Consider the following 24124-nt stretch of genomic DNA (forward strand, 5'->3'; position numbering starts at 1 on the left):
CTCTGCAAATCCCAGCTCCTTCCTTTTGTGTCAATTTCAGCTTGGTTTACAAATCGAGAGGAGTTTTCTAAAAGCTGCTATCACATATCTGGATTTTCAGGTCCCAGTTTTGAGTACGTTCTCTCTGCTTCTTGCATCTCTACCAGCAATAAAGTTTCCCCAATGGGAAGCCAGCTAATGATTCTACTGATAATGCACAAGGCAGAATAAAGTTGCTAGCCCTCTCATAGCTTTATGGGCTCTCCAGGACTAACAGCAATAAAAACATGACTGTTGGGGCTTGTCTACAGGCACTGCTTTTACTATACGCATTTAGAAACATAGTTAAATATGTGCTACCCCATAGTATGGACAACATGATACTGGTATAAACAGGAGCAGATTTACCATGAAACACCCCATGCGGTGGCACGGGATCCCCAATGACAGGGGGGCCCCCAAAATGCAGGACAAATATCTGACAATCTGCCCCCGAGTCCCAGACGGCAGCGCAGCAGGGTTCAGGCCGGCAGGCTGCCTGCATGCTGTGGCTGGTGGCCCCATACCGCTCCCGGAAGCAGCCCCAAGTAGAGAGGTAAAAGGGAAGAGGTTCCATTAGGTCCCATTTTGTAGAGTGCGCAGTGTAGGCTACAAGGCCAGAAATCTGTAGTAGAGGTGGGCATGGATTCCCCCTATGATGCCACCTTATAAGGTGGTACAGCCATCCCTGTCAAGAAGAAGGGAGTGAGGGGAGCTCAGGAGGGTTGGAAGTGGAGCCCCAACCTCTTTAAAGGTCAGCCACCTTGTGCCACTGTCCCATCAACCACTAGTTCCCCCAGAGAAAAATGTCACTTGACAGGCAGGGTACAGTTTCTCATTAAGGAAAGCATATCTGAACAAGGCTGCTTCCCTTCCCCCACAGAGCTCTGCTCTACTGCTCCTCCGCCCAGCCGCCACTCACCCTGCATGACTTCATCCTCCTTGCAGACCACACGAGAGCACACCTCCTTGTTTATTATGTACATACGACGCACACTGAGGGGATGAGAGGCCACCAGAATCACGTCAAGGATGGGAGAAAGACATTCAGATTCATGAGAACAAAAAGTGATATAGGCAATAATCATTCAAACAAGGAGGCATATCCTGAGTTCCAGTCAGTCCTTACTAAGGCAAAACCCCTATTGATGTCAGCAAGGCATTTTGCCTGTGTGGGGACTTCAAGATTTGGTCCAATACATACATTAAATAATAATGAATAGCTCACAGAACATTTTACAACTTCAAAGAGTTACAAATATATTAAGTATTAAACTGCATTAGTTAAGAATCTCAATTACACTTTTAGGATTCACTTCATCCACTTCTCTTCCCTTGTAGGGACTAGAACTTGGGATAGAACCCTTGTGTCTCCATAGAGTGCACACTTTTTGAGCTGGATGTGCTCTTTGTAATAGTGACTTGGTTTTTCTCCTGGGGATTGCAGGCTTCTTACCTGGTAACACACAGGTAACTGATACACTGTTTCACAGGTTTGTGAACGGAGTACAGGCGTGTGCAAGGGAACTGCTCCTCACGGCATTCTGGGAACACACACAGGTGCAAATGAATGCCATTGGCCGTTGTGATGTGGACACAAGTTCACTAGGCACTGGACTGCAAGCCTCCATTCATTTTACAAAAGCCTCCAATCTGGGGCTGGATTGGATCTAGTGCTCAAGATATTAAAGGCTCCATACCCCATTTCCTGATATTCTTGAGGTCCTGGGACTGTTTAGAGAAGAGAGACCCTGATAAAGGTGTCATACTAAATAAATGGTCTAGAGGATGAGCATAAAGCATTTCTATTCCCCTTAGCTCATAATACAAAAACAAGAGAACATTCAGTACAGTATACAATGAACCTGTGGAACTCACTGTGGGGAACGGAAACTGGGGGGCCTTCTTTTTAAGAACCAGAGTGACTCTAAAGGCCTAGATTCGGACCCCTTAACAGAGGACTGTTAATGCTGACGGCCTCTATAAAAGCAGTACAGGCCAAGGCTTGAACAAGACTGGCCTGAACAAGACTGAACTGCACGGTTCTCTGCCAAATTCGGTCAAAGGTTATGACCAGAGGAGGGAGGAGGGAGTAAACAATGCAAAAGTCCTCTGCATAACCACTTTAGCAATATAATAACCGCCAGTTTATGAAATATAATAACCGCTTGCATGAAGAAATTGCTTTTGCAAATGCCAACTTCTCCTGTGATTCCAGCTATTTGCAAAATTAGACAATCATGTATCTTCTTTGAGCGTCCTATGTTAACCCACTATGCCCGTTACTGTAAAACCCCAGAAAGATGATATGTACTCTAACGAGAAATACCCCTAAATTGGTGCCAAGTACCACCCCTAAAGGAAAAACACCAAGTGACCCCTTACCTAATATATACCCAATTTTCACAAATTAATTAGGAAGGTACTGGGAAAGGGGGACTGACCCGAACTCTTATTTCTTGAAAATGACGTATAATTTGTACTGTGCTTGCGGTTTAAAGAAATAAAGGCAGCCTGCATGCTGACCTAGGGGTGTCAGTCTGCGGACTGCACCCCAGTGCACTGTATGTATGTCAATAAACTGGCCTCAGGCTTGAGTCTGTAAACTAAAATCAATGTGTGGGTGTCTTTGACCACGACATCACTAACAGAATATTACTCAGAGTTTAGAATAATTCTGAATGGACATTTATGCAAATAATATCTGCAGCCATATTATTTAAGATACAGCTTTATAAAGGATATAAAGCTTCAGGTTATAACTCAGCCACTTTTCTTGTGAGGTCAGGAAGAAACTTCCCCTGTGGGCAGATTATTCCATAACTGTCCAGTATGGGGTTACTTGAATATAAGAATGGCCATACTGGGTCAGACTAATGGTCCATCTAATCCAGTATCCTGTCTTCTGACAGTGACCAGTACTTGCACCTCCCTCTGAAGCACCTAGTACTGCCCAAATGGATCTGGTCAGGTCTGGTCTGATCCAATCTGGCTATTTCTATGTTCCCAGTGGATAGGAAATGATGCCCTAAAGATGACAGGCTCCATGTCCCCTACTTTGAATCTCAAAACTAAACATACCTGGTATCTCTGTTGTGTTTACAATGGCAGCTGGAACTAGAAAACAAAGGATTTGTGAATTTTGGATTATTTGCTATGCTTCTAAAATAAACAGTGAAAAACAGGGGTCCTTAAGTGTAAAGGAGGGAGCATGGGGAATGTCTTACCCAAGGGAGAGCAGCTCCTCTAACAAAGCAGTATTCTTTGCCACACTAATGCCCTGTGGTATGGGCACTGGAACCCCCAGAGGTGGGGCAAAAGGGAGCTCACATGCCTTCTAATAGTGCAGTTCCTCTCCACCCTTGATCAAACCCTGCCTTGGGGTGTCATCCTTAGTTACTGACCCAGAGACAGGCCAGAAGGGAGATCAGGTTAATGTCTCCTTCAAAAGACAGACATTTATATTAATAAAGCAGTTGTACACACCTTGTTCATCTGCTACTACTTTGGGGGGGAGGGATAGCTCAGTGGTTTGAGCATTGGTCTGCTAAATCCAGGGCTGTGAGTTCAATTCTTGAGGGGGTCATTTAGAGATCTGGGACAAAAATCTGTCTGGGGATTGGTCTTGCTTTGAGCAGGGGGTTGGACTAGATGACCTCCAGAGGTCCATTCCAACCCTGATATTCTGTGATACTATGCCTTCAGTATCAGGCAGACCTGTTGACAAAAAACAAGTGTGTAAAGAAAGAGGAATTTCTGGAGAGTTACAGCTGGAGTTAAGGGCAATGGAGAAAGTGGGACTCTGAGTGTGAAGTGACAGGGATCTCTAGTGGTGATACAGCTGGGAGTAGGGATCAGCAGGGAAAGAAAGGCCCTGAGTGGTCCCACTGTCAGAAGAATGAACTTACCCAAGTCATCAGGGACAGGTTGCATGTCAAGCACAACTGGAAAAAGAGAGAATGGTCTGAAAGATCCTGCTTTGAGTTTTTGGTCCTCTCCCCTCCCCCCCAGCTCTGCCAGCCCCCCTGCTATTCCAGTGCTGGGCTCCCCACACAGCTCTGCCAATGCCCCTCAGTCCTACTCTGCAACCCCCCTGCTATTCCAGCCCTTAAGTCTCTCCGTATGCTGGATTTTGTATGATGAGTACCAAAAAGGACTAAGTTTAGACCCAGTAAAAGTCCTTCCGGTTGTGCCCTTAGGTCCCATTTGAACCTAACTCACTGATGGCAAAAAGTTGAAGCCTGCATTCCCCTCCTGAACTGCATCACCACTAATGCACATCAAACATACACCCTCTATCTATCTGGTGTTCTCTCTGAGGCTAGGTCTACTCTACGAGTTAGGGGTATGATTCTCAGCTGGCATGCACATTCTCAAGCTAGCTTGATGAGAGCTAGAGCAATTATAAACACCAGTGTAGCCACAGTAGCACAGGCAGCAGCAGTGGCAGCATGGCTTAGCCCTGCTGAGTACGTGTCCAGGGGTTTCAGGTGGGTTTGTACTTGGCATGGCTAAGCTGTGCTGCCCCTGCCCATGCTACCATGGCTACGCTACTATTTACACTAGCATTAGCTCTCATTGAGCTAATGCGAGTATGTCTACACAAGCTGGTGATCACACTCCTGGCTTGTAGTGTAGACATAGCCTGATTCTCAATCTTTCTCTAGCATTTCTAAAGTGTTCTTTGCCATGCTATCTAGGTGGTGTGAGCAGTGCTTAATTTGTAATGAAAGAGGTGCTGGGGCTCAAGCAATTTTTTTTACTTTCATAACTGACATAGCAAGCCCAGAGGTACCGGGGCTATGAACTGCCAAGCCCAGAGGTGCCGGGGCTATGAACTGCCACACCTAGATGTACCGGGGCTCAGCCCTGGCACAAATTAAGCACTGGATGTGAGGGGATAATCAGAAACAGCAAGATCTTTCTAGAAGAGACAGTCAGTCTCCAGCCTGCTCTTCATTATATTATTATATAATTATTATTTATTCTAACTGTGGACTTTTCACTATGAATGTGCTGTAGGTTTTATTCTGTTCCAGTACCTTGGGAAATGCTGCAGGGGGAGAGGTGGGTATTTCAGTGAGGTCCCAAGATGATCAGGGAAGGACTCTTCCTGATCTTCTTTGAATAGGCATTCCAGAGCCTGGGCCCTGCTCTCAAGGCTTTTCCTCTGGCTCTTACAAAGGTTTACACTTGGGTTTGGTTAACCATAGTGGGCCAGATGATTCTAGCTGCCATGATGGGCCCCTAAGATAGCGTGAGCCTATCCAGTAAATATTCACACGGCACCTCTCCCCACCTCTATCCACGCCCTCCTGGGACTTGGGACTCTCACTGGCAAGCCTTGGATCTCATAGCAGTGTGTTTTGCATGCAAAAACTGAATTATTACTAATCTTGCTCTGACCACCCATCTTGGGAGAGAGGCCTCCATATATCCCCTATCCTGGGCACTGATTTTTCTGCCTCCATTGGCCTGGGATTGGCTAGAGACCACATCAGGGGGACATTCCTAAAGGAATTAATAATATGTCCATCTCTGTTTACTTCTTTTCCCTTCACCCCCCTTACAGCCTGCTTATTACTAGCCCTCCCCATTTTCCACATATCTGTCCCATGGAGTACCCTAAAAGGGCCACTAGCTGTCAGCAAACATGCATGTAATTTGAGTCGCAGTGCTGCCCAGATGTGTCAGTGAACCTCTCCAAATCCTCTGCTATTTCATGGGAAGTCTCTTCCTCCCTGCCACCACCCCAGGAAGTTCAGTTCAGAGTCTGAGCTTCACATTTCACTGCTTCTTATAATGCACCCATCCCCAGAGTATCAAGTTGCCCTGTGTACATAGGTTAGTTCAAGTATAAAACAGCCATTTCCTATAGACCACGACGCCTCCACCCCAAACTAACCTCCCTGTGAGGAGTGCAGAGAACTCCATGGTTGTATTGTAAAGGACACTGTAAAGGCACAGATGGGCCATCAACAAACCCCATTTCTAAACCCCTACTGAACTCTGAATCCAGATCCTGACTTCTCAGCTCTGGCCTATCTTGGGAGGCCGTACTGGAGGGAGAGACGTCGGAGGTGAGGAGCTGCCCTGCTCCTGGTTCCTGCAGCACTCACCTTTGGGATGGACAGCTGGGGAGTTCAGGGTGAACTGGGTTGAACCTAGCCCATATTGCAGAAAGGTGTAAAGCTGGGCAAGTGGAGTGTGGGTGTGATGTGCTCCCAATCCTGTTCCCTACACAGAAGTTTGGTGGCCACATTCTGCAAGAGTCACAGCTTCCAAGAAACCTTTGAGGGTAGAATGTGCTGCAGGAGTGTAGCTGTGAGATGACTAGGGGATGGCTGGCTAAGGCAAGGTCTGCCTCTGAGAGGAGAGGAGAAGGCATAGTGATGTGGCACCTTATGTTTTCAAAGCACTGTACAAACATTAACTCATTTATCCTCTCACCTCTCCTTGGAGATAGGTAACGATCATAATCCAACTTTACAGATGGGAAAACTGAGGCAAAGAGAGAGAATGTGACTTGCCCAAAACTACACAGTGAGTCAGTGGTAAAGCCAGGAATAGAATCCAGGTCTCCAGACATATAGTCCACTGTTCTCACCATTAGACCATGCTCTTCTTATATACCAAGTGTTCCACACTTGGCTACCACTGAGGTAGCAGTAAGGTTCCTCTAACTTCCCACTGTTAGAGAGTGACTCAGTGTTAGGTTCTCAGATCCCAAGATCCAACTTGTCTCTCACAATCCTTTGCTATAAAGCATCAATTCACAAACAATCAAAGAAATGCATGCACTCAAAACCATAATAAATAATAATGAATTCTTGAAGAACTCTAAAGTGCTTTGCAGATTGGTACATACAGAGCTTATTTACTCAGCACTGAAACACAGCCACATCTCTAGTTCTTCCCTGCCTCTTGTCCTGCACATCCACGCCATGTCCATATCTTGAAGTTCCTTCCTCCATAACACCTTAAGGTCTAGTCTTTTCCCTCTGTCCATGCAGCTAAAGTTCTCATCCAGGGCCTCATCTTCTCCCATCTTGATTTCTGCAATCTCTGGATCCCTGCTATCCATACCACCCCTCTCCAGTCCATTCAACCCCAGCTGCAAAGAGCTTTTCTTGTCACTCTCACGCTCACTACATCAGTCCCCTCTTCAGACCTCTCCTTTTCCATCACATCAGGTTCATGTCCTCACCTTTAAAGAATTCCTTCAGAATTCTACCGCCCCCTATTTATGTGGCTTTGTCTCTTACTGCATTGCCTCACTCTACTTTGCCAGCAATGCCAGCCTCAACCACCCATTTTAGGTGCTTCTCCCACAGACATTTTTGAGCTTTCTTCCATGCTACTCCCTCCACAGGGAATGCCCCTGCCCAGCTATTCCATAAAGCCATGACCCTGTTCTCCTTCAAATTCCTCCTCGAGATCCACTTTTATCATGATGCTTACAGTAAATTGCTAAATAGTAGTGACTGGGCCGAGAGCCCATGGGGATTGCTGAGATTAATGTACTTGTATCTGTGTATGTATCTCTGTGTGTACATCTCTGTGTGTATATACACACACAGACATAAATACACACACACATATATCTACACACATCCTAATATCTATTAGTGACTCAAACCCTGCTCATTGTGCACCTAGCTAGTCTTTATAACCACTATCACTGTTATCCTTGTCCCTTGTCTTGGCTTAAATTATATTGAAAGTTCTTTGGGACAGTGACTGTCTCTTACTTTCTGTATGTGAATACACCTAGTGCAATGAGATATCGATCCCGAATGGGGTCTTTGAATGCTACCATAATACAAATGATTAATAATAACCACCATGTCTGGGGTAGAACATTACAGGTGTTTAACATTGCATGACTGCACTACACAACAGCTGAGGCCAGGAAATGAAGAACTGAATAGCAGGACATCAGGACCAACATACCTATCCCTGCACAAAGTACCATCAGATTTTTAACAACCTTGAGTGATTGGTGTGCCTATTTTAGGCTTCATACAAAGGAGAACACCTCCAAAATCTTAATACCCTCTAGCATCATACTGGGGCATTGGGATTAGCACTTCCTACTGAGTAACCAGCACCTTGGTTTTCTTTCAGCCCACACACATGCACACACGTGTGCGCACACACACACACACACACGCGCAGACAGCAAGACTTACTTGTTGGGTCTTCTTGACAGTTGACCATTGGTAGAAACCAGTCTGCAAGATAAGGTAGGAAAGAGGGGAGAGTGGGGAAAAGACAGAAGGGGGATTTCCATAAACTGGAGTCTATATAATTATAATGAATAATAACAGTCATGAACTAGCAATGTATATACAGGAGACCACTGCCCTCCACTGGATGGAATGAGAACTGCTCAGCTCTAGTCTTAGGATCTATACTGCTAATAGATAAAGGAGATTGTCCTTTAGTTTAAGAAGTTTTAGGGCAAGAGCTCTACCGTACATGTCTGAGTGGGCACAACTGGGAGTGGGCAGTAACAGCTGTGGAGTTGTTAGGGGCCACAGATTTGTTCCCAGACTTTGCATTTCTGCAGCACCATTTGCAAACCTTGTTGCATTTTACAAACATTAGCAAATTAAGCTTCATAATCCCCCTCTGAGGTAGGTTAAGTATCACACTGCCTATTGTATAGGAGAAAGAACTGAGGCACTGAGTGAGGAAGTGACTTACCCCAGGTCCCAGAGCCAATCATTGGCACAGTAAGGAACAGAAGGCAGGTCTCCTGGTGCCCAATCAACAGCTGTAACCACCAGACTATCTTTCCCCTCGGTTATGGAGCACCACACATTCCCTGACAATAGGCTGGAAGATCATTTACATCCAGGCATATTATAAGGTGAGAAAAAGGGACAGGCAGAGAGCAATGGAGGCCACCTGTGCAGTCAGTGTAACAGAAGAGGAATAAAAACTGAGATACACTGTTTACTTTCAAAATGCCAATGGCAAGAAAGCTGCTTCTTTAAGCAGCTCAAAACAGGTAAAAGTTTTCTGCTAAACAAGGGACGAGGAAAACATCTGCATAACTGTGGGGGGAAAGGAAAGAATTGGTAGGAAAAGGCTGGTGATACAGGGCAGTGCAGAGCAAATTAGAACTAGGACAGATGTAGGAATGACCCACTGTATAGTAACGGCTCTCTGTGAGCTGAGGGGTGAAAACATTATCTACTACCCCACTGGCCCTGTCACACTGTGCCCGATACCCTTGATACTATACCCTTGAGCCTTCTCCCCTCATTCCACCAAAGTTATCACTGAAGTCACTGGGAGCTTTGCCTGAGTAAGGACTACAGGATTGGGGATTGAGAGCCCTATTTATCTCTTACTTCAGTAATAGTTACTTGTATCCTGCAGGGGGAGAATTGGGCCCATGGGCATAATCCTACTCTGCCGAATTTCAAGAGTTCTCTCAGGACCCTCTGTGTCCTGTCCCAGTGGAGTCCCCAGCAATGGCTGTGCAGCTATCCACCTTCACTGGCCACTGATCCAGGAAGTGCCAGGTATTACACACATCACCCAGGTACAATAACCCATTGCTTCTCAAAGCTGTTTCTATTCTGGCCCATCTCTTAATGGTAACCTGCAAAGGGGGGAAATAGGGTTGTGCCCTTTTTTCTCTCTTTGTGATGCAGGTCTGAAATGCTGAACTTTTTTATAAAGTCTGCTTATTTTCTGCATTAGAAATTCACTTCTTGTCTAGCCTTTCCTCTCCAGAAGACTAAGGACAATAGAAAATTGGTCTGATTATAAAATCCAAGTAACTAAGAGGGATTTCTTATCAGGCTGTTTAATTTGTTTGCTTGTATTAACACCTACTTAATTCAAACACTTAGGAGGAAAGCACTCATTGTTAAAGATGTGGCACCCTCACCCCCTCGGAGGGTGAAAAAGCCCCACTCCAGTTATCTAAATCTCCAACTAGCCCTTCAACAAAACAGAGAGAGACCAACCTGGGCATTCCTGATATTTCTAAGGGCTTGTCTACATGTGAAATGCTTCAGTGGCACTTGCTGCAGTGGTGCCGCTGTAGCACTTCAGTGTAAACACTACCTAACCAGACAGGAGAGGTTATCTCACTGGAATAGGTTATGCACCTCTCTGAGAGGCAGTAGCTAGGTCAGTGGAAGAATTCTTCAGTCAACGTAGCGCTGTCTACAACAGGGGTTGGGCCAGCTTAACTACACCACTTGGGGTGTGGATTTTTCACACCCCTGAGTATCGTAGCTGGGTCGACCTAACTTTTTAGTGTCGACCTGGCCTGGGGTAAAAAACAAGGAGGAAAAAACCCTTTCAAGCCTTGTTTGTGTATCAGAAAAACACCGAAAAGGACACAACCTCTTTTTCTTTTTACTTTGCAAGTCACCTTTAAGATCAAGATTGTGCCAGGGCTGCCTCTACTCCCTGCTCTGTCATTCACCAGCTCACATTTGCTCTGTGATAGCTACAGTATCTGCCTATGGGAAAAAGTACTATTAGGATCAGAAACATGCCAGATCCAAACAGCCACTGAATAATGGGGATGTCCCTCTCTGGATCCAAACATTTCAGCACAGGCTGATCTCTAATGATGGGAGAATTGCTTTAATGTGAAAGGTGCAGCTATCGGGCTATATCCCCTATTCGATACCTAGCCCCTGGTTCTCTCTTTCCTTGGGTACAGCACTCTCTATCCGTTAAGATGGAATCATCCCTCATTCTCTTCTCCACTCTCTCCATCTTACTCTTCAGTTTGGTGCTGCCTTCTCCCATTTTGGTGTCATCTGCAAATTTAATCCCACCTGAATTTATGCCAAAGAAACTCAGAGCACAGACAGACATGAAGCAGCAGGTGGAGAGAAGCTTGGAATCCGGAGTTTAACTGGCCAGAAAAGCCTCTGGAAAGCCAATGAGGCCAGGAATGGGGAACAACCAGCAGGAAGCATCAGTGCTTGAAGACTGATAGATGTTTTTCACCACTGTGACAGAACAAGTTCCATGGACCAGCTGGAAGTGCTCCACATACCCGGTCTGAGACGCTGCCCCAGGCAGTGTCTGGGAGACCAGGGTTCCAACTATCTGTTGCCCCCATCATATCCAGCTGAGAATACATTGTGCTCCCTCCTGAGCACATACTACAGCTACACCTTTTTCTAAACATTGGTCCTAAGCCACCTCTCACATATATCTATGTCACGCCTGTGTAACTCATTGACTCCAACGAGCCACTCTTGATTTACACCGGTGTGAGAGGAGGCTCATAATATTTAGAGGAGCTGTTCACTGCCTGGCCACTCCAACCTGTTTCCATGCATCCCACCAACCATGCAGAACCAAGGGAAATGGCAGCTATGCTTGGTAGGGGAACAACAAACATGCATCTCCCCTCCGCTCACTCCCTGAACCTCTCTCTGCTCCTATCCATGCTGCTTGGGAGAAGGAGAACATATGGGCACTGATCACTGCTTCTCAAACTTCCCTCCAGCATTCTCTCCATCCCCTCCTGCACTCTCCCCTTTTTCTTTCCCTGTCACTCTCCATCTGTGTGTGTGTGTCCTTCCCCTCCTGTCACTGAACAGTGGTCTCTGTGAGCCTCCACGGGGCAAAGAAAGGGGAGAGAGCCCTGATGTGGCTTCCATGGGGTGGTGACTCACCAGCTGGGAGGACAGAGAGGGCTATGATGCACAGCAGTGCACGGGATCCAAAAGTCATCATCCCTACAAAGTGAAAGAGAGAGAGGTCAGATGAGAGTCTGGCACAAACCGCACCAGGAACAGGGAGACCTTCCCTCTGCAGGCCAGACACTGTCCTCATCCACTGACTGCAAATCCCTCTCCCCGATGCATTCCTTCTCCTCATCTTCTCTCCCTCCATCTATCTCCCTCCTGCTCTGTCATTGTCATTCTTGAGCTCCTTCCCCATACATTTTGGACTGGAGAAAGCATCCTGTCTGCCTTCTTTCTTTCTCCTTCCACCTCCCCTCTCAATTCATTTTCTCTCTCCCTCCATTCGTTCTCTCTCCCCATCCATCCACCCCAAACATTCATCCCCTCTCCCTCTCTTTTTTTCACCCATTTGCTCATGGTATTGCCTGGAAGCCTTAGAAAAGTTTCCCATCATTATCCTCCTCCTCCCCCTTCTCTCTGGAACTTATTCTGTGGGGTGTTGGGGAAAGGGATAGAGTCTCCTTCACTCACTGTTGTCCACGATCTCCACTCTCTTCGGCTGCAGACGCTGTCTCTTCCCCCTTTGGCTGGTCCTCTACTTTGGCTGGAGTGTGAGGCACACTCAGCCACTCCCAGAAAATGTTCCACTTTTGGTTGTCTTCAAAATACAATTTTAGCAAAAAAACAGAGAGAAGTAGCAGCATTTAGTGGTATAATGCGGATGGAATGAGAGGGAGGGGGAGTGAGGAGAAGCAGCCCACACCCTCATTCCAGTTTATTATGATCCAAAGAGAGCCAGCTCCTCCTGTTCCCTCCGGATGGGCCAGTGCCAGGGATGGATTCCCAATATCTATGTCACACACGTGTGTCCTGTTTCACTCTGCCATCCAGTGCAGAAACCCTCTCTCCCTCTCATTCACTGCCTTCTCTCTCCTGGGTCTCTCCCCTTCTCTTTCACTCCCTCCTCTGTCACACTTTTTTCCCCCTCACTCAGACATTTGCTCTTACCCCATTGCTTTAGGTTATGGCTATACTGTAAGCTCTCCAGTGCAGGGGTTCTCAAACTTCATTGTACTGTGACCCCTTTCTGACAACAAAAATTATGATACGACCCCAGGATGGGGGACCGAAGCCTGAGATCTGCCGGCCTGGGCGGGGGGACTGAAGCCTGAGATCAGCTTGAGATCCCCCGGCCTGGGCAGGGCGCCAGAGATGAAGCCTGAGCCCTGCCACCCCAGACGGGGGGGGTCAAAGCTGACTCCCAAGGGTTTCAGCCCTGGGTCGGGGGGCTGAAGCTGAAGCCCTTGAGCTTCAACCCTGGGCGCTGAGGCTCAGGCTTTGGCTTCTGCTCCGGGTCCCAGCAAGTTTAACACCAGCCCTGGTGATCCCATTCAAATGGGGGAGTGACCCACTTTGGGGTCCCAACCCACAGTTTGAGAACTGCTGCTCTAATGTAACCGCTCTAAGGCGACGGGAGAGAGCTCCCCCATCAGCTTAACTACTCCAACCCCGTGAGTGGCAGTAGCTATGTTGGCGGCAGAAGCTGTCCTGCGCACATAGCACTGTCTTACACCAATCCTTAGGTCGGTGCAACTTACGTTGCTCAAGGGGGTGGCTTTTTCACACCCCCGAATGACGTAAGTTATACCGCAGTGAGTGTAAACATAGCCTTAGTCGCTTCTCGCCCATCCTATCTTCCTGCTATTCTCTTATGCATTGAAGCACTGCCAGGACTCACCTGGATTTCCCTAACAAATGTTTAATTTTTATTAAAAACTCCAGACCTTAGAAATTGCAAGAGTCATTCTTCCCATGCTAGAGGAATGCACTCTTCTCACTACCTGCCATAAACTGCTCTGCTCTGTCACCAGACAAATTAACGAAAAAGCACAGGTGTGGCTGCAACACTGTACCTACTGTTGTCTGCTCCCAGGCACTCCTAAGTAATGGGAAGCACCCAGGGCCCTGGGTTCTGATTCAACCACCTGCCATATTCTCAGAGTTGATTTACTAGTGTCAAACATCCCTGTAGAAAGCACATATCCATCACCATCTCTTTGTTTCTCTCTATGTTTTTCTCTCTCTCCATTTTCCTCTCTCTCTCTCTCTCTCTCCATATTCTCAGAGTTGATTTACTAGTGTCAAACATCCCTGTAGAAAGCACATATCCATCACCATCTGTTTGTTTCTCTCTCTCTCTCTCTCTCTCTCTCTCTCAGAGGATTGTAGGAGTGAGGCTGAGAGTGGTAGGGGTGGATTAGCCACTGGACCGATGGGGTCCATGCCCTGGCCAATTGGGGGGCCCTGGAAAAAGATCTGCCACTGGGTGGCGGAAGCAAGAAGCCCTGGCAGAGGTGCTGGGCTTGTGGGGTAGGGGAAGCCCCAACACCCCAACCCAGGTAGCAGCACCAGGCAGGGCAGCCCCTATGCCCTGACCCTGTTCTTGGCAGACACGCCGGGATGCATTGGGGAAGCCTCCGCGCCCCAACCCCAGTTCCCCGACTCTTGCTCCCTGCCATGGCCTCAGGGTTGGGGGAGCTGTCACTCCCTGCTATGGCCCCGGGGCCACGGCAGGGGGGACAGAGCTTCTCCGATCTCGGATGGGCAGAAAGGAGCAAATGGATTGCAGGCCGCAATGTGTGTTTGGAGGCAGTGGAAGGGGCGTGGCTGTGGGTGGAACAGGGCTGGGGCCAGTGGCTGATTAATAATTTTGCCGCCCCTAGGCCGGGAAATAATTGCTGCCCTGGCCCGGCCCCGACTCAGCCCTTTTCCCGCCCCCATTCGAACCCCCTCCCCAAAGTCCCCGCCCCAACTCCGCCCCCTTCCTTCCCCTATTGGATAGGGTTACCATATTTCAGCGAGCAAAAAAGAGGACGGGAGGAGCCCCGCCCTAGCCCCGCCCCTGCCCCTCCCACTTCCCACCCCCCCTGACCTCCCAACCCTCCCCCCGTTCCTTGTCCCCTGACTACCCCCTCCTGGGACCCCTGCCCCTAACTGCCCCCCAGGACTATCTAAGCCTCCCTGCCTCTTGTCCCCTGACTGCCCCAACCTTTATCCACACCCCCACCCCCAGACAGACCCCTGGGACTCCCACGCCCCATCCAACCACTCCCCACCCCCTGACAGCCCCCCCCAGAACTCCCAACCCATCTAAACCCCTCTGCTCCCTGTCCCCTGACTGCTCCGATCCCTCTCCGCACTCCTGCCCCCTGACAGCCCCCCCCAGAACTCCCAACCCATCTAAACCCCTCTGCTCCCTGTCCCCTGACTGCTCCAATCCCTCTCCCCACCCCTGCCCCCTGACAGCTCCCCCCCAGAACTCCCAGCCCCCTACCCCCCCCCGCTCCTTGTCCCCTGACTGCCCCCTCCTGGGACCCCTGCTCCTAACTGCCCTCCAGAACCCCACCCCCTACCTAAGACTCCCTGTTCCTTGTCCCCTAACTGCCCCCTCCTAAGACCCCCCCCAACTGCCCACCAGGATCCTACCCCCTACCTGTACCCTGACTGCCCAAAACTTTCTCCACTCCCCCCAAAAAGCCCCCCCCCATTTCTTGACTGCCCCCTCCAGAACCTCCCTGCCCCTTCTCCTGCCCCCCCTTACCCTGCTGCTCAGAACAGGGTGTTGGGCTCTGTGCGAGCCGGACACGTGGCTGAGCTCCCCAGCACAACAAAACCCGGTCCCTGGCCCTGCACAACAAAACCCGGTCCCTGGTCCAGACCGGGTTGCAGGGGAGAGCTGCCCTTGTATCAGCACAAAGTGCTCTCGCTCCCGTTTTGCTACCCTGCATGGCAGAAACCGCTCCCAGTTGCAAAAGGGGAGGGCTGCACTTTGTGCTGAGACACTTGCTCAGAATGCAGGGCGGAGCTCCTCTCCAGCTGCTCCGGAGTCCAGCCCGGGACTTTCCTGCAGCCCTCCCAGCCACTCGCTCTGCTGTGCCGGGGGAGGGGGAAATCCCGGACATTGTGAGTGCTTTACAAATTCCCCCCGGACGCTATTTTTAGCACAAAAAGGAGGACATGTCCGGGTAAATCCGGACGAATGGTAACCCTACTATTGGATCCCTTCCCCAAAGCCCCGCCCCCGGCCCTGCCTCTTCCCCCAGCACGTGGTGTTCCTCCTCCCTGCCCCGCAAAACAGCTGTTTTACGGCGCAAGTGCTGGGAGGGGAGAGAAATAGGACACGGCGGCGCGCTTGCAGAGGAGGCGGAGGTGAGCTGGAGCAGGGGGGCGGGGCACGGAGGGGAGCTTCCGCCCCTGCAAATTTGCCTACCTAGGCCTTGTCAGCCTAGGCAATAATATGGCACTGGGCGGGGCCACAGGTGGAAGGGGCAGAACAGGGTGGGATGATGGGCGGGGCTGCAGGTGAAAGGGGTGGAATGGGGGTGGGGAGGGCCCCCCCCACTTGCTCTGGCCCAGGGTCCCATGAAATCTTAATCTGCCTCTGGAGAGTGGATGTGCTTTGCTGTTCTTTCTGCTGGGGATATGGGGTTTTGTGTTTTAGTTTTGGAGTTTGGGATTTAATTTCACGACTTCTTTTGTTTTAGCAGGCTTTTGTCTGTTCTCTGGACTGGGGGGACAGAGACCTCAGTTTGTTGCAGATTCTGAAGGTTTAACGCATGGCCCTGGGTTGTGGATTTTGCCTCCACACTCTGCCTCTGGCAGGGAATGTGTTCTAGCTGTGGGGAAGGTGACTGTGTTTAAAAATGTGATGTACACTTCCACATGAGTAAGGCTGTTGTTGTGTTTGTTGCCTCACTTAGCCTTGTTGAGCAGGTGATTGTGGAGGGGATTGTTGTGCAAGGTACTTTTGTCCCTGTTTTGCTGCTCCCAACACCTGCTGTTAAAGTCACTGTCTCTAATGTTCCTCCTTTTTTTAGGAAATAAGCGGTTGACTAGAGACCTGGCTAGTTATGGTAAGATCACTAGCCCTATCAGGAGAATTAATTTGGGCTGCAAAGCCCTGGAGGTTCAGCATGTCTTGTGCTTTCATAGGTAGGTACAAGAGCAAACTATCCCACTGCGTAGGATAGATAGGAAGTATGGCAAGAGACCACCCTGGCTTAACCAGCAGATCTTCAATGATCTGAAACTCCTACCCACTGGAGTAGGAGGTCCTGGGTTCCCCTAATGCCAGCCTTAGACTCTAGACACTAGGCAATATCGCTGGGGCTTGAACACCGAAGACCCTGACAACTGGTGGTGAACATGGGCATCAACCCAGTTCCGATAGAATGATGGTGCACCTACCGACAAAACTGGCCCAAAGGAGACCATGGACACAGAAAAGCTGCTTACATGGATAATAGCGAGCCAACAACAGCAGGCAGTCCAAAAACAGCAACAACAGGGGGCAGCTACTACAACTGATAGCTGCCAGCAGCAACAGCAAGCAGCCCAGTAGCAGCAGGAGCAACAGCAATGCCTATGCAACAGTAGCAGATCCTGAAGCCCCAGAGGGCATCTAACGCTGCATTGCCAGGACACTCAGGTGATGTCCCTCCCCCTGGGCTGCCCGTCAAGCTCATGAAAATGGGTCCCGAGGGTGACCCAGAAGCCTTCTTGGCCACCTTTGAGGAGCTGGCCGCTGCACCGTGCTGGTCATAAGAACACTGGGCCATCTTCATAGCCCCGTATTTGATGGGACCTGCCCAAGTCGCTTACAGGATCCTGGACCCCATAGAGGCACTGAATTATGTTAAAGTAAAAGCAGCCATTTTAGATTACATGGTTATCAACCCTGAGACATTCCACCAATGATTCAGGAAGGAAAAATACCCACCAGGAGCCTGGTCGGGGTAGTGGCATAGTGCCTGAAAGAACAGTGTTGGCACTGGCTGGACCCTGAGAAGCAGACTGGAATAAAAGTAGCGGAGCCTATCGTGCTGGAGCAGTTCATCCAGGTTCTCCTGGCCGGTGGGAGAGGATGGGTGAAGCACCATTGACCAGCAGCACTGCAGATGCCATAACCCTAATGGAGAATTATGTGGCTGCAGAGGGTCCGGCCTCGCTGATACTTAGGACCGAGGAACCTGAACTCAGGACACTGACACATAGTGGAGGCCCGGCTGGGGGAGAGCCCAGGATTGCTGAATTGGACGCTCCACTTCAGATTGCTCCCATCCAGGGGCCAGACCCCCGCCACCAAGGTGGAGCTGCAAGGGGACCAAGGTCCCTGGGAAGGGGGGCACACGCTCCCTGGGAAACCCCACAACCCCAGAGGAGGGCCAGCCAGCCGCAGTTCCAAAGGGCAACTGTTTTGAGTGTGGACAGAAAGGACATTTTAGGTAGGAATGCCATTTTATGGACTGCTATGGCCAGACCTGGACTGCAGGCAATAGGGCTTGCAGACAGAATCCAGCCAAGATGCTAATCCTAGGATGGGTCATTGGGTCTAAGGTAACAGGCCTGGTAGACTCAGGATGCAACAAAACAATCGTGCAAGAAAACGTCATTGAGTCTCTCGACATGTCAAGCTCTTCTATCGAGCTCCAGTGCATACACTGGGACATTTAACCCTACCCCACTACGGGAGTGCAGCTTAGGGTAAGGGGCTACACCAAGACCTACTGGATAAGGCTATTGGGCACCCTGGTCTACCCCAGGATACTAAGGCAGGACTGAAAATGGTTAGGGGAGTCCTGAAATGGTGGAGCGGAGACCCCCCCCCCAATAGAAACCAACCCAATCCCAGAGGCAGTTTATGGGGCAGGGCAAGATGGAAGACCACGGGGAAGGTACCTCCTGTCAGCCAGGAATGTCAACCCAGCTGACTGCTAGCTCAGGGGCACCTAAAGGTGTAAGTCCTATATGGCTACCTAAGAATGAAGATAGACTCTGAGCTGGGCATGGGAGCAGATAGCCTTCTCTGATGGAAAGAAGCATAAATCTCGACAACTAAAGCAGTGGCCCCACTTCAAGCTCCGGAATGAACCGCTTTACAGGGTAATGTGGGACCCCCAAATGCAAGAGACAGCTCCTGGTTCCGCCAGATGGTTCTCCACCCAGCACACTCGGTGCTGTGTGTGGGACACTTGGGGAGGGAAAAGACGCTGGAGAGAGTGGCCCACAGGTTCTTCTGGCCGGGGATACACAGAGAAATATGCAATTTTTGTGCCTCATGCCCTGAATGTCAGCTGGGAGGACCCAAAGGGACACCCTGGTTCCACTCCCAGTGGTGGGAGTACCCTTTGAATGGGTGGGCATTTAGTGGGGCCCCTTGAGAAAAGCACATATTATTTGATCGTGGACTATGCAACACAATACCTGTAAGCTATTCCCCACCTTCTTCTGCAGAGTGGGGCACGGGTCACTTGCAGGTTTAAACTAGTTGTTAAATCATGATTAAGGCTAAGATTTTATCATGCATATTTTTAGTAAAAGTCACAGGTTACAGGCACTTAGTCCTGCCATGAGTGCAGGAGACTGGACTAGATGACCTCTCGAGGTCCCTTCCAGTCCTATGATTCTATGAATAAAGAAAAATTCATGGAAGTCTGTGACCTATCTGTGACTTTTACTAAAAATATGCATGACAAAATGGGGATCTGCAGGCTCCCCACATCACCCAGGGGGGCCTGGCTCAGAGCTGCAGGGTCCCCCCATTGCCCACGGCAGGGCTCAGAGCTCCAGGTCACCCTGGTGGCCGGCAGCGGCTTGGAGCTCCGGGACACCCCGACTGCCTGTGGCAGCCAGGAGCTCTGAGACACCCCAGCCGCCCATAGTGGCTCCATGCTCTGGGGCTCCCGCAGCAGCCGGGAGCTGCGGAGCACCCCCGCAGTGGCTGGGAGCTCATGGGGGCTCCGCCGCCCACGGTGGCTGGGAGCTCAGGGTCTCCCCACAGCCTGGGAGCTCTGGGGCATCCCTGCCCCTGCTGCCTGGGAGGTCCAGGGCATCCCTGCCCCCCGCCCCAGCTGGGAGCTGCAGGGCACCCCTGCTGCCCTCTGCAGCTGGGAGCTTGGCCCCTGCAGTTCCCAGCTGCCAGGAGTGGCGAGGGACCCTACAGCTCCCAGGCACTGGAGGCTCAAGTCATAGAGGTCTCTGGAAGTTACGGAGTCTGTGACTTCCATGACCTCCGTGACAAAATCGTAGCCCTAATGATGATCTGAGGACTTGGGGAGGCCTCAACTGGAGTGCTATGTCAAATTCTGAGCACCACACTTTAGGAAAGATGTGGACAAACTGGAGAGAGTCCAGAGGAGAGCAACAAAACTGAAAAAATGTTTAGAAAACCTGACCTATGAGGAAAAGTTAAAAAAACTTGGCATGTTTAGTCTTGAGAAAAGAAAACTGAGGGGAGACCTGATAAAAGTCTTCCAATATGTTAAAGGCTTTTATAAAGAGGATCGTGATCAATTGTTCTTCATCTCCACTGCAGGTAGGACAAGAAGTACTGGGCTTAATCTGCAGCTAGGGTATTAGGAAAAGCTTTCTAACTGTAAGGATAGGTAAGCACTGGAACAGGTTTCCAAGGGAGGTTGTGGAATCACTGTCACTGGAGGTTTTTAAGAACAAGTTGGACAAACACCTGTCAGGTATGATCTCGGTATACTTCGACCTGCCTCAGATCAGGCACTAGATGACCTCTTGAGGTTCCTTCCAGCCCTACATTTCTGTCATTCTGTGACTTCAGTAACTCAGCCAGAGATTAGGGGTCTATTACAGGAATGGGTGAGTGAGGTTCTGTGGCCTGCAATATGCAGAAGATTAGACTAGATCACTGGTTTTCAACCTTTTATTATTTGCGGACTCCTAAAAAATTTTAAATGGAGGTACAGACCAGTATTCCCTCTAATTTTTCCCACACATCTGGAATGAATTTTGTTATGTGCACCAATATGGAGGTGATATTACTTTCATATTGGTGTACATAAAAAAATTCATGTGGTAGGAGTGGGGCCGAAGGGTTTGGAGTATGGGAGGGGGCTCAGGACTTGGGTAGAGGGTTGAGGTGCAGGGGTTTGAGGGCTCCGGCTGGGGGTGTGGAATCCGGGTCGGGGCCGAGGGTGAGGGGCTCAGGGCTGGGGAAGAGGGTTGGGGTGGGGGGTGGGAGGGGTGAGGGCTCTGGCTGGGGGTGCAGGCTCTGGCTGGGGCCAGGGATGAGGGGTTTGCGGTGCAGGAGGGTGCTCCAGGGCTACGGTGGGGAGAGAGGACTCCCCACAGCTCTCTCTCCCTGCAGCAGCACCTGGACTGGTGGGGAGAGGCGCCTCTCCCCACCACGGCAGCTCCAGGGCTGGGGCTGTGGGATAGGTGCCCCTCTCCTGGCTGTGGCAGGTGTCCGGGCTGTCTCTGGGTTATGGGTTTGGGCCGAGGGAGGGGCACCCCTGCTGTGGCAGGTCCAGGGCTGAGTTGGGGCCAGGGGAGGGGCGCCTCAGTCGTGGCAGGTCCAGGCCAGGGCTGGGTTCGGGCCACTCCTCTCCCAGCTACAGCAGGTCCGGGTCGGGCCTGGATTTGGGCCGGGGAGGGCGCCCTGGCCGCAGCAGGTCTGGGCAAGGTCTGGGTTGTGGGTTCGGGCCACGGGAGGAGCGCTCTGGCCGTGGCAGATTCGGGGCTGAGTTGGGGCTGGGGAGGGGTGCCCCTGCCCCGGTAGGTCTGGGCCAGGGCTGGGTTTGGCAACCCCTCCCCCATCAGGTCCAGAGCTGAGTTGGGGCCAGGGGAGGAGCGCCACTGCCCCGGCTGCAGCAGGTTGTGGGCCTGGCTAGGTTGGGGCTGGGGCTGGGTTCAGGCCGGGGGAAAGGCGCCTCTCCCCCGGTTCCAGCAGGTCCCAGCCGGGGGGCTCCCCTGAGCACCTGCACGGCGCTAAATAGGCTGCTGCGTGGCCGTGCAGCTTACAGAGAACTTAGGTACGGACCCCTTTGAAAATCTTAGACATAGTCTGTGGACCCCCAGGGATCTGCAGACCACAGGTTGAAAACCACTGATGTATGGTAATGACAACCTTTCATGGACCTCTTACACATAGTCTGTGGACCCCACCTCCCGGGGATGCACAAATCGCAGATTGAAAACCCCTGGACTAGATGATCATGATGGTCCCTTCTGATCTTAAAGTCTATGAGTCTGTCTCCTGGGGAACTCCTTCCTACTCATCATAGACTATGTCCTGCCTCCATTGGATAAACTCCATGAAGGATCCAACACCTGGATCATGAGGTGGTACCTCTTCCTGGAGCCCTACGACTTCCAGGTACTTCGTCACCAACAGGCACACACAAATGCTGATTTTTTTTATCAGGATGGAGGGTGGTTGCAGGAGAAAGACGCATCTTCCAGTCTTAGCCTGAACGGGATCGTGTGTGATGGGGTATATAAGCCCCACAATGGGGAGCCAAGGGTTAACAAGCAGCTCTGGGCCCAGAAGGTCATGCCCAGCTGTACCTGCTGGGCATGCTCACAATGGAGGCAGAGCTCAAAAGGGAACGGTCCAGCTCAGTCAGGGTGAGCAGAGCAAGGGAGCAATCCTACGCTGATAACTCCTGCACAGAGGCTGCTGGAGCAGCACACTGCCTACACCAGACTCTTCTGCAGAGCCACAAAAAAACCCGGTGGAGACAGGGAACCGGGGGGCTGCAGCTGAAGGAGAAGAGTCTCCGAATCACAGTCAGTGAGAACCACCCTCCTCTCCATGAGTTCATAAGCCAACCCTTGTTGAGACTGTGGAGAGGGCTGAGAATACGATAGGAAGTGACCCAGGTAGGGGGCTTGGTGGCCTCTGCCCCGCAGGCCGCATGTCTGAGCGGCCGGCCACAGGGATGAAGCACAGAGTGAGGTGGCTGTGGCGGAGATTGGGTCCCAACAGGCTCCAGATGTCTCTGGGATGTTGGGTCAGGGGCATTAGTGCCCCTTTACAACCTGGGAGAGATGGCATTACTGGTTCTGTGGCTACTGATTCAGTGGCCTCCCAGTCTGAGCCTAACTGCGTAATGGAGGCTCTGGAATCCACGGCCTGGGCTGTGGATTCTGGCTTGCTGGCAAAGCAAAAAATGGCCATTGACTGTGAAGAGAGCTCCAGTTTCTGAGGGTACAATGAAGCAGGCTAGTGTGGGCAGGGTAGAGAGCACACTGCTCAGGGTGCTGCTGAGGTTGGAGACACGGAGAATTCTCAGGTATTAGTTTTGCCCCCTTGGTCCAGCAGCTCTATCCCTCCAGTTTCTCTGAGGTTTCCCCCCGCCCCCAAACCCTCAGCAGTGATTCTGAGCCTGAGAATGTGGGGGATGATGACCTCAGATTCCTGGGCCCTGAATGCCTGACAGGAGACATACCCTGGATGCTATTGGTAGGTTTCTGGCTGTGGCTAAAAGGAAATGTGGAGTAGAGGTGTCAGACTGGTTTCCTGAGCTTAGTCTTGTTGTGTTGTCTGCTCAGCATACTATGAGACATGTCTCTGTGTCTGAGTTTGACAAACAGAAGTGCTACAGATTGAAAAAAACCTGATGATCAAAGTGCGTGTCTCTTTGACCAGTGGAAATGTTGGGGATTAATGGATATAGGAAAATGTGGTGTTTTTATTTGAGATTTGGGAGGGAGGAGGGGTTTTCTGTTTGTTTTTATTTTATTTTTTCTAATGAGTACTGGTCTGATGGATACATTTGTATGTGGCTCTCTGAATGTGAATGGGTGGAGGGACATTAAAAAGGTGTGGCTCTTTCTGAGTATCTGCCCCAGAAAAAGGTGGACATTTTTATTTTTTCAAGAGACCCACATAGAAGCTAGCAACCAAACTGACTGGCTTGCTGATTGGAGAGGGGATGTTTTTCTGGGTCATGGTTTCACTGCAGGTACAGAGACTGCCTGTCTCTCTGTGGACAACATGAAGCCTGATTGGTGGTTGTGCAGGAAGTTGTTCCAGGCCATATATTGACAGTTTGAGCTACTTTTGAGCAATATCATCTTTTTTATTATTATTAATGTCTATGCTTCTACTGTAGAGAAAGACAGGGTGTGGTTTATTTTTGTTTTTTTCCTCCTCAGAGCATAGGTCAATCAGTTTTGACAAACTGATTGACAAATGCGATTTTAATTTTGGGGGGTGATTGTAATTGTACTCTTAATGAGAGATTGAATAGGAATCATTTGGAACCTCATCCTCTGTCTGCTCAGTGACTTGTAACTCTTTAACAGGCTTCTGGCATGACTGTTGTGCGGCAACATTTTCACCCTAATGCACCGCAGTACACATGATGGGGGTGCTAGTGCCAGCTCTTTCTCTATGGCCCATTTGGATCTTTTTTATGTTTTAATTCATCATTGGTCTTGTTTGCTTTCTAGTTGCATTGTCCCTACTGGGATTTCAGATTATGGTTTCATTTTATTTGTGTTGTCTCTTCCTTCTATGCAAGACCATCGTCCACACTGGCATTTTAACACTCACCTTCTACAATATGTTCACTTTTGGGGCTCTTTCAATTACTTTTGGGGAGTCTGGGTTGCCT

At 50.1% G+C, this 24124-nt stretch overlaps 1 protein-coding gene across 2 annotated transcripts in view; it reads right to left on the bottom strand.

Annotated features, from left to right (window-relative positions):
• MFAP5 (microfibril associated protein 5) overlaps positions 1–24124 on the bottom strand; it is a 40587-nt gene that overhangs the window by 3834 nt on the left and 12629 nt on the right. The window contains exons 2-8 of one of the 2 annotated variants that reach the window (XM_054040161.1): positions 12228–12354; positions 11685–11747; positions 8211–8252; positions 3927–3962; positions 3100–3135; positions 1475–1562; positions 941–1014 (exon numbers count right to left, since the gene is read on the bottom strand). In XM_054040161.1, the coding sequence (XP_053896136.1) occupies positions 941–1014; positions 1475–1562; positions 3100–3135; positions 3927–3962; positions 8211–8252; positions 11685–11745 (337 nt within the window). In that variant the 5' untranslated portion in view covers positions 11746–11747; positions 12228–12354. Of the gene's footprint in view, positions 1–940; positions 1015–1474; positions 1563–3099; positions 3136–3926; positions 3963–8210; positions 8253–11684; positions 11748–12227; positions 12407–24124 lie in introns of those variants that run through there. The other variant, XM_054040153.1, reaches the window with a different exon arrangement.

This window comes from Malaclemys terrapin, chromosome 1, assembly GCF_027887155.1.
Source record: "Malaclemys terrapin pileata isolate rMalTer1 chromosome 1, rMalTer1.hap1, whole genome shotgun sequence".
In the NCBI taxonomy this organism is placed as follows: domain Eukaryota; kingdom Metazoa; phylum Chordata; order Testudines; family Emydidae; genus Malaclemys; species Malaclemys terrapin.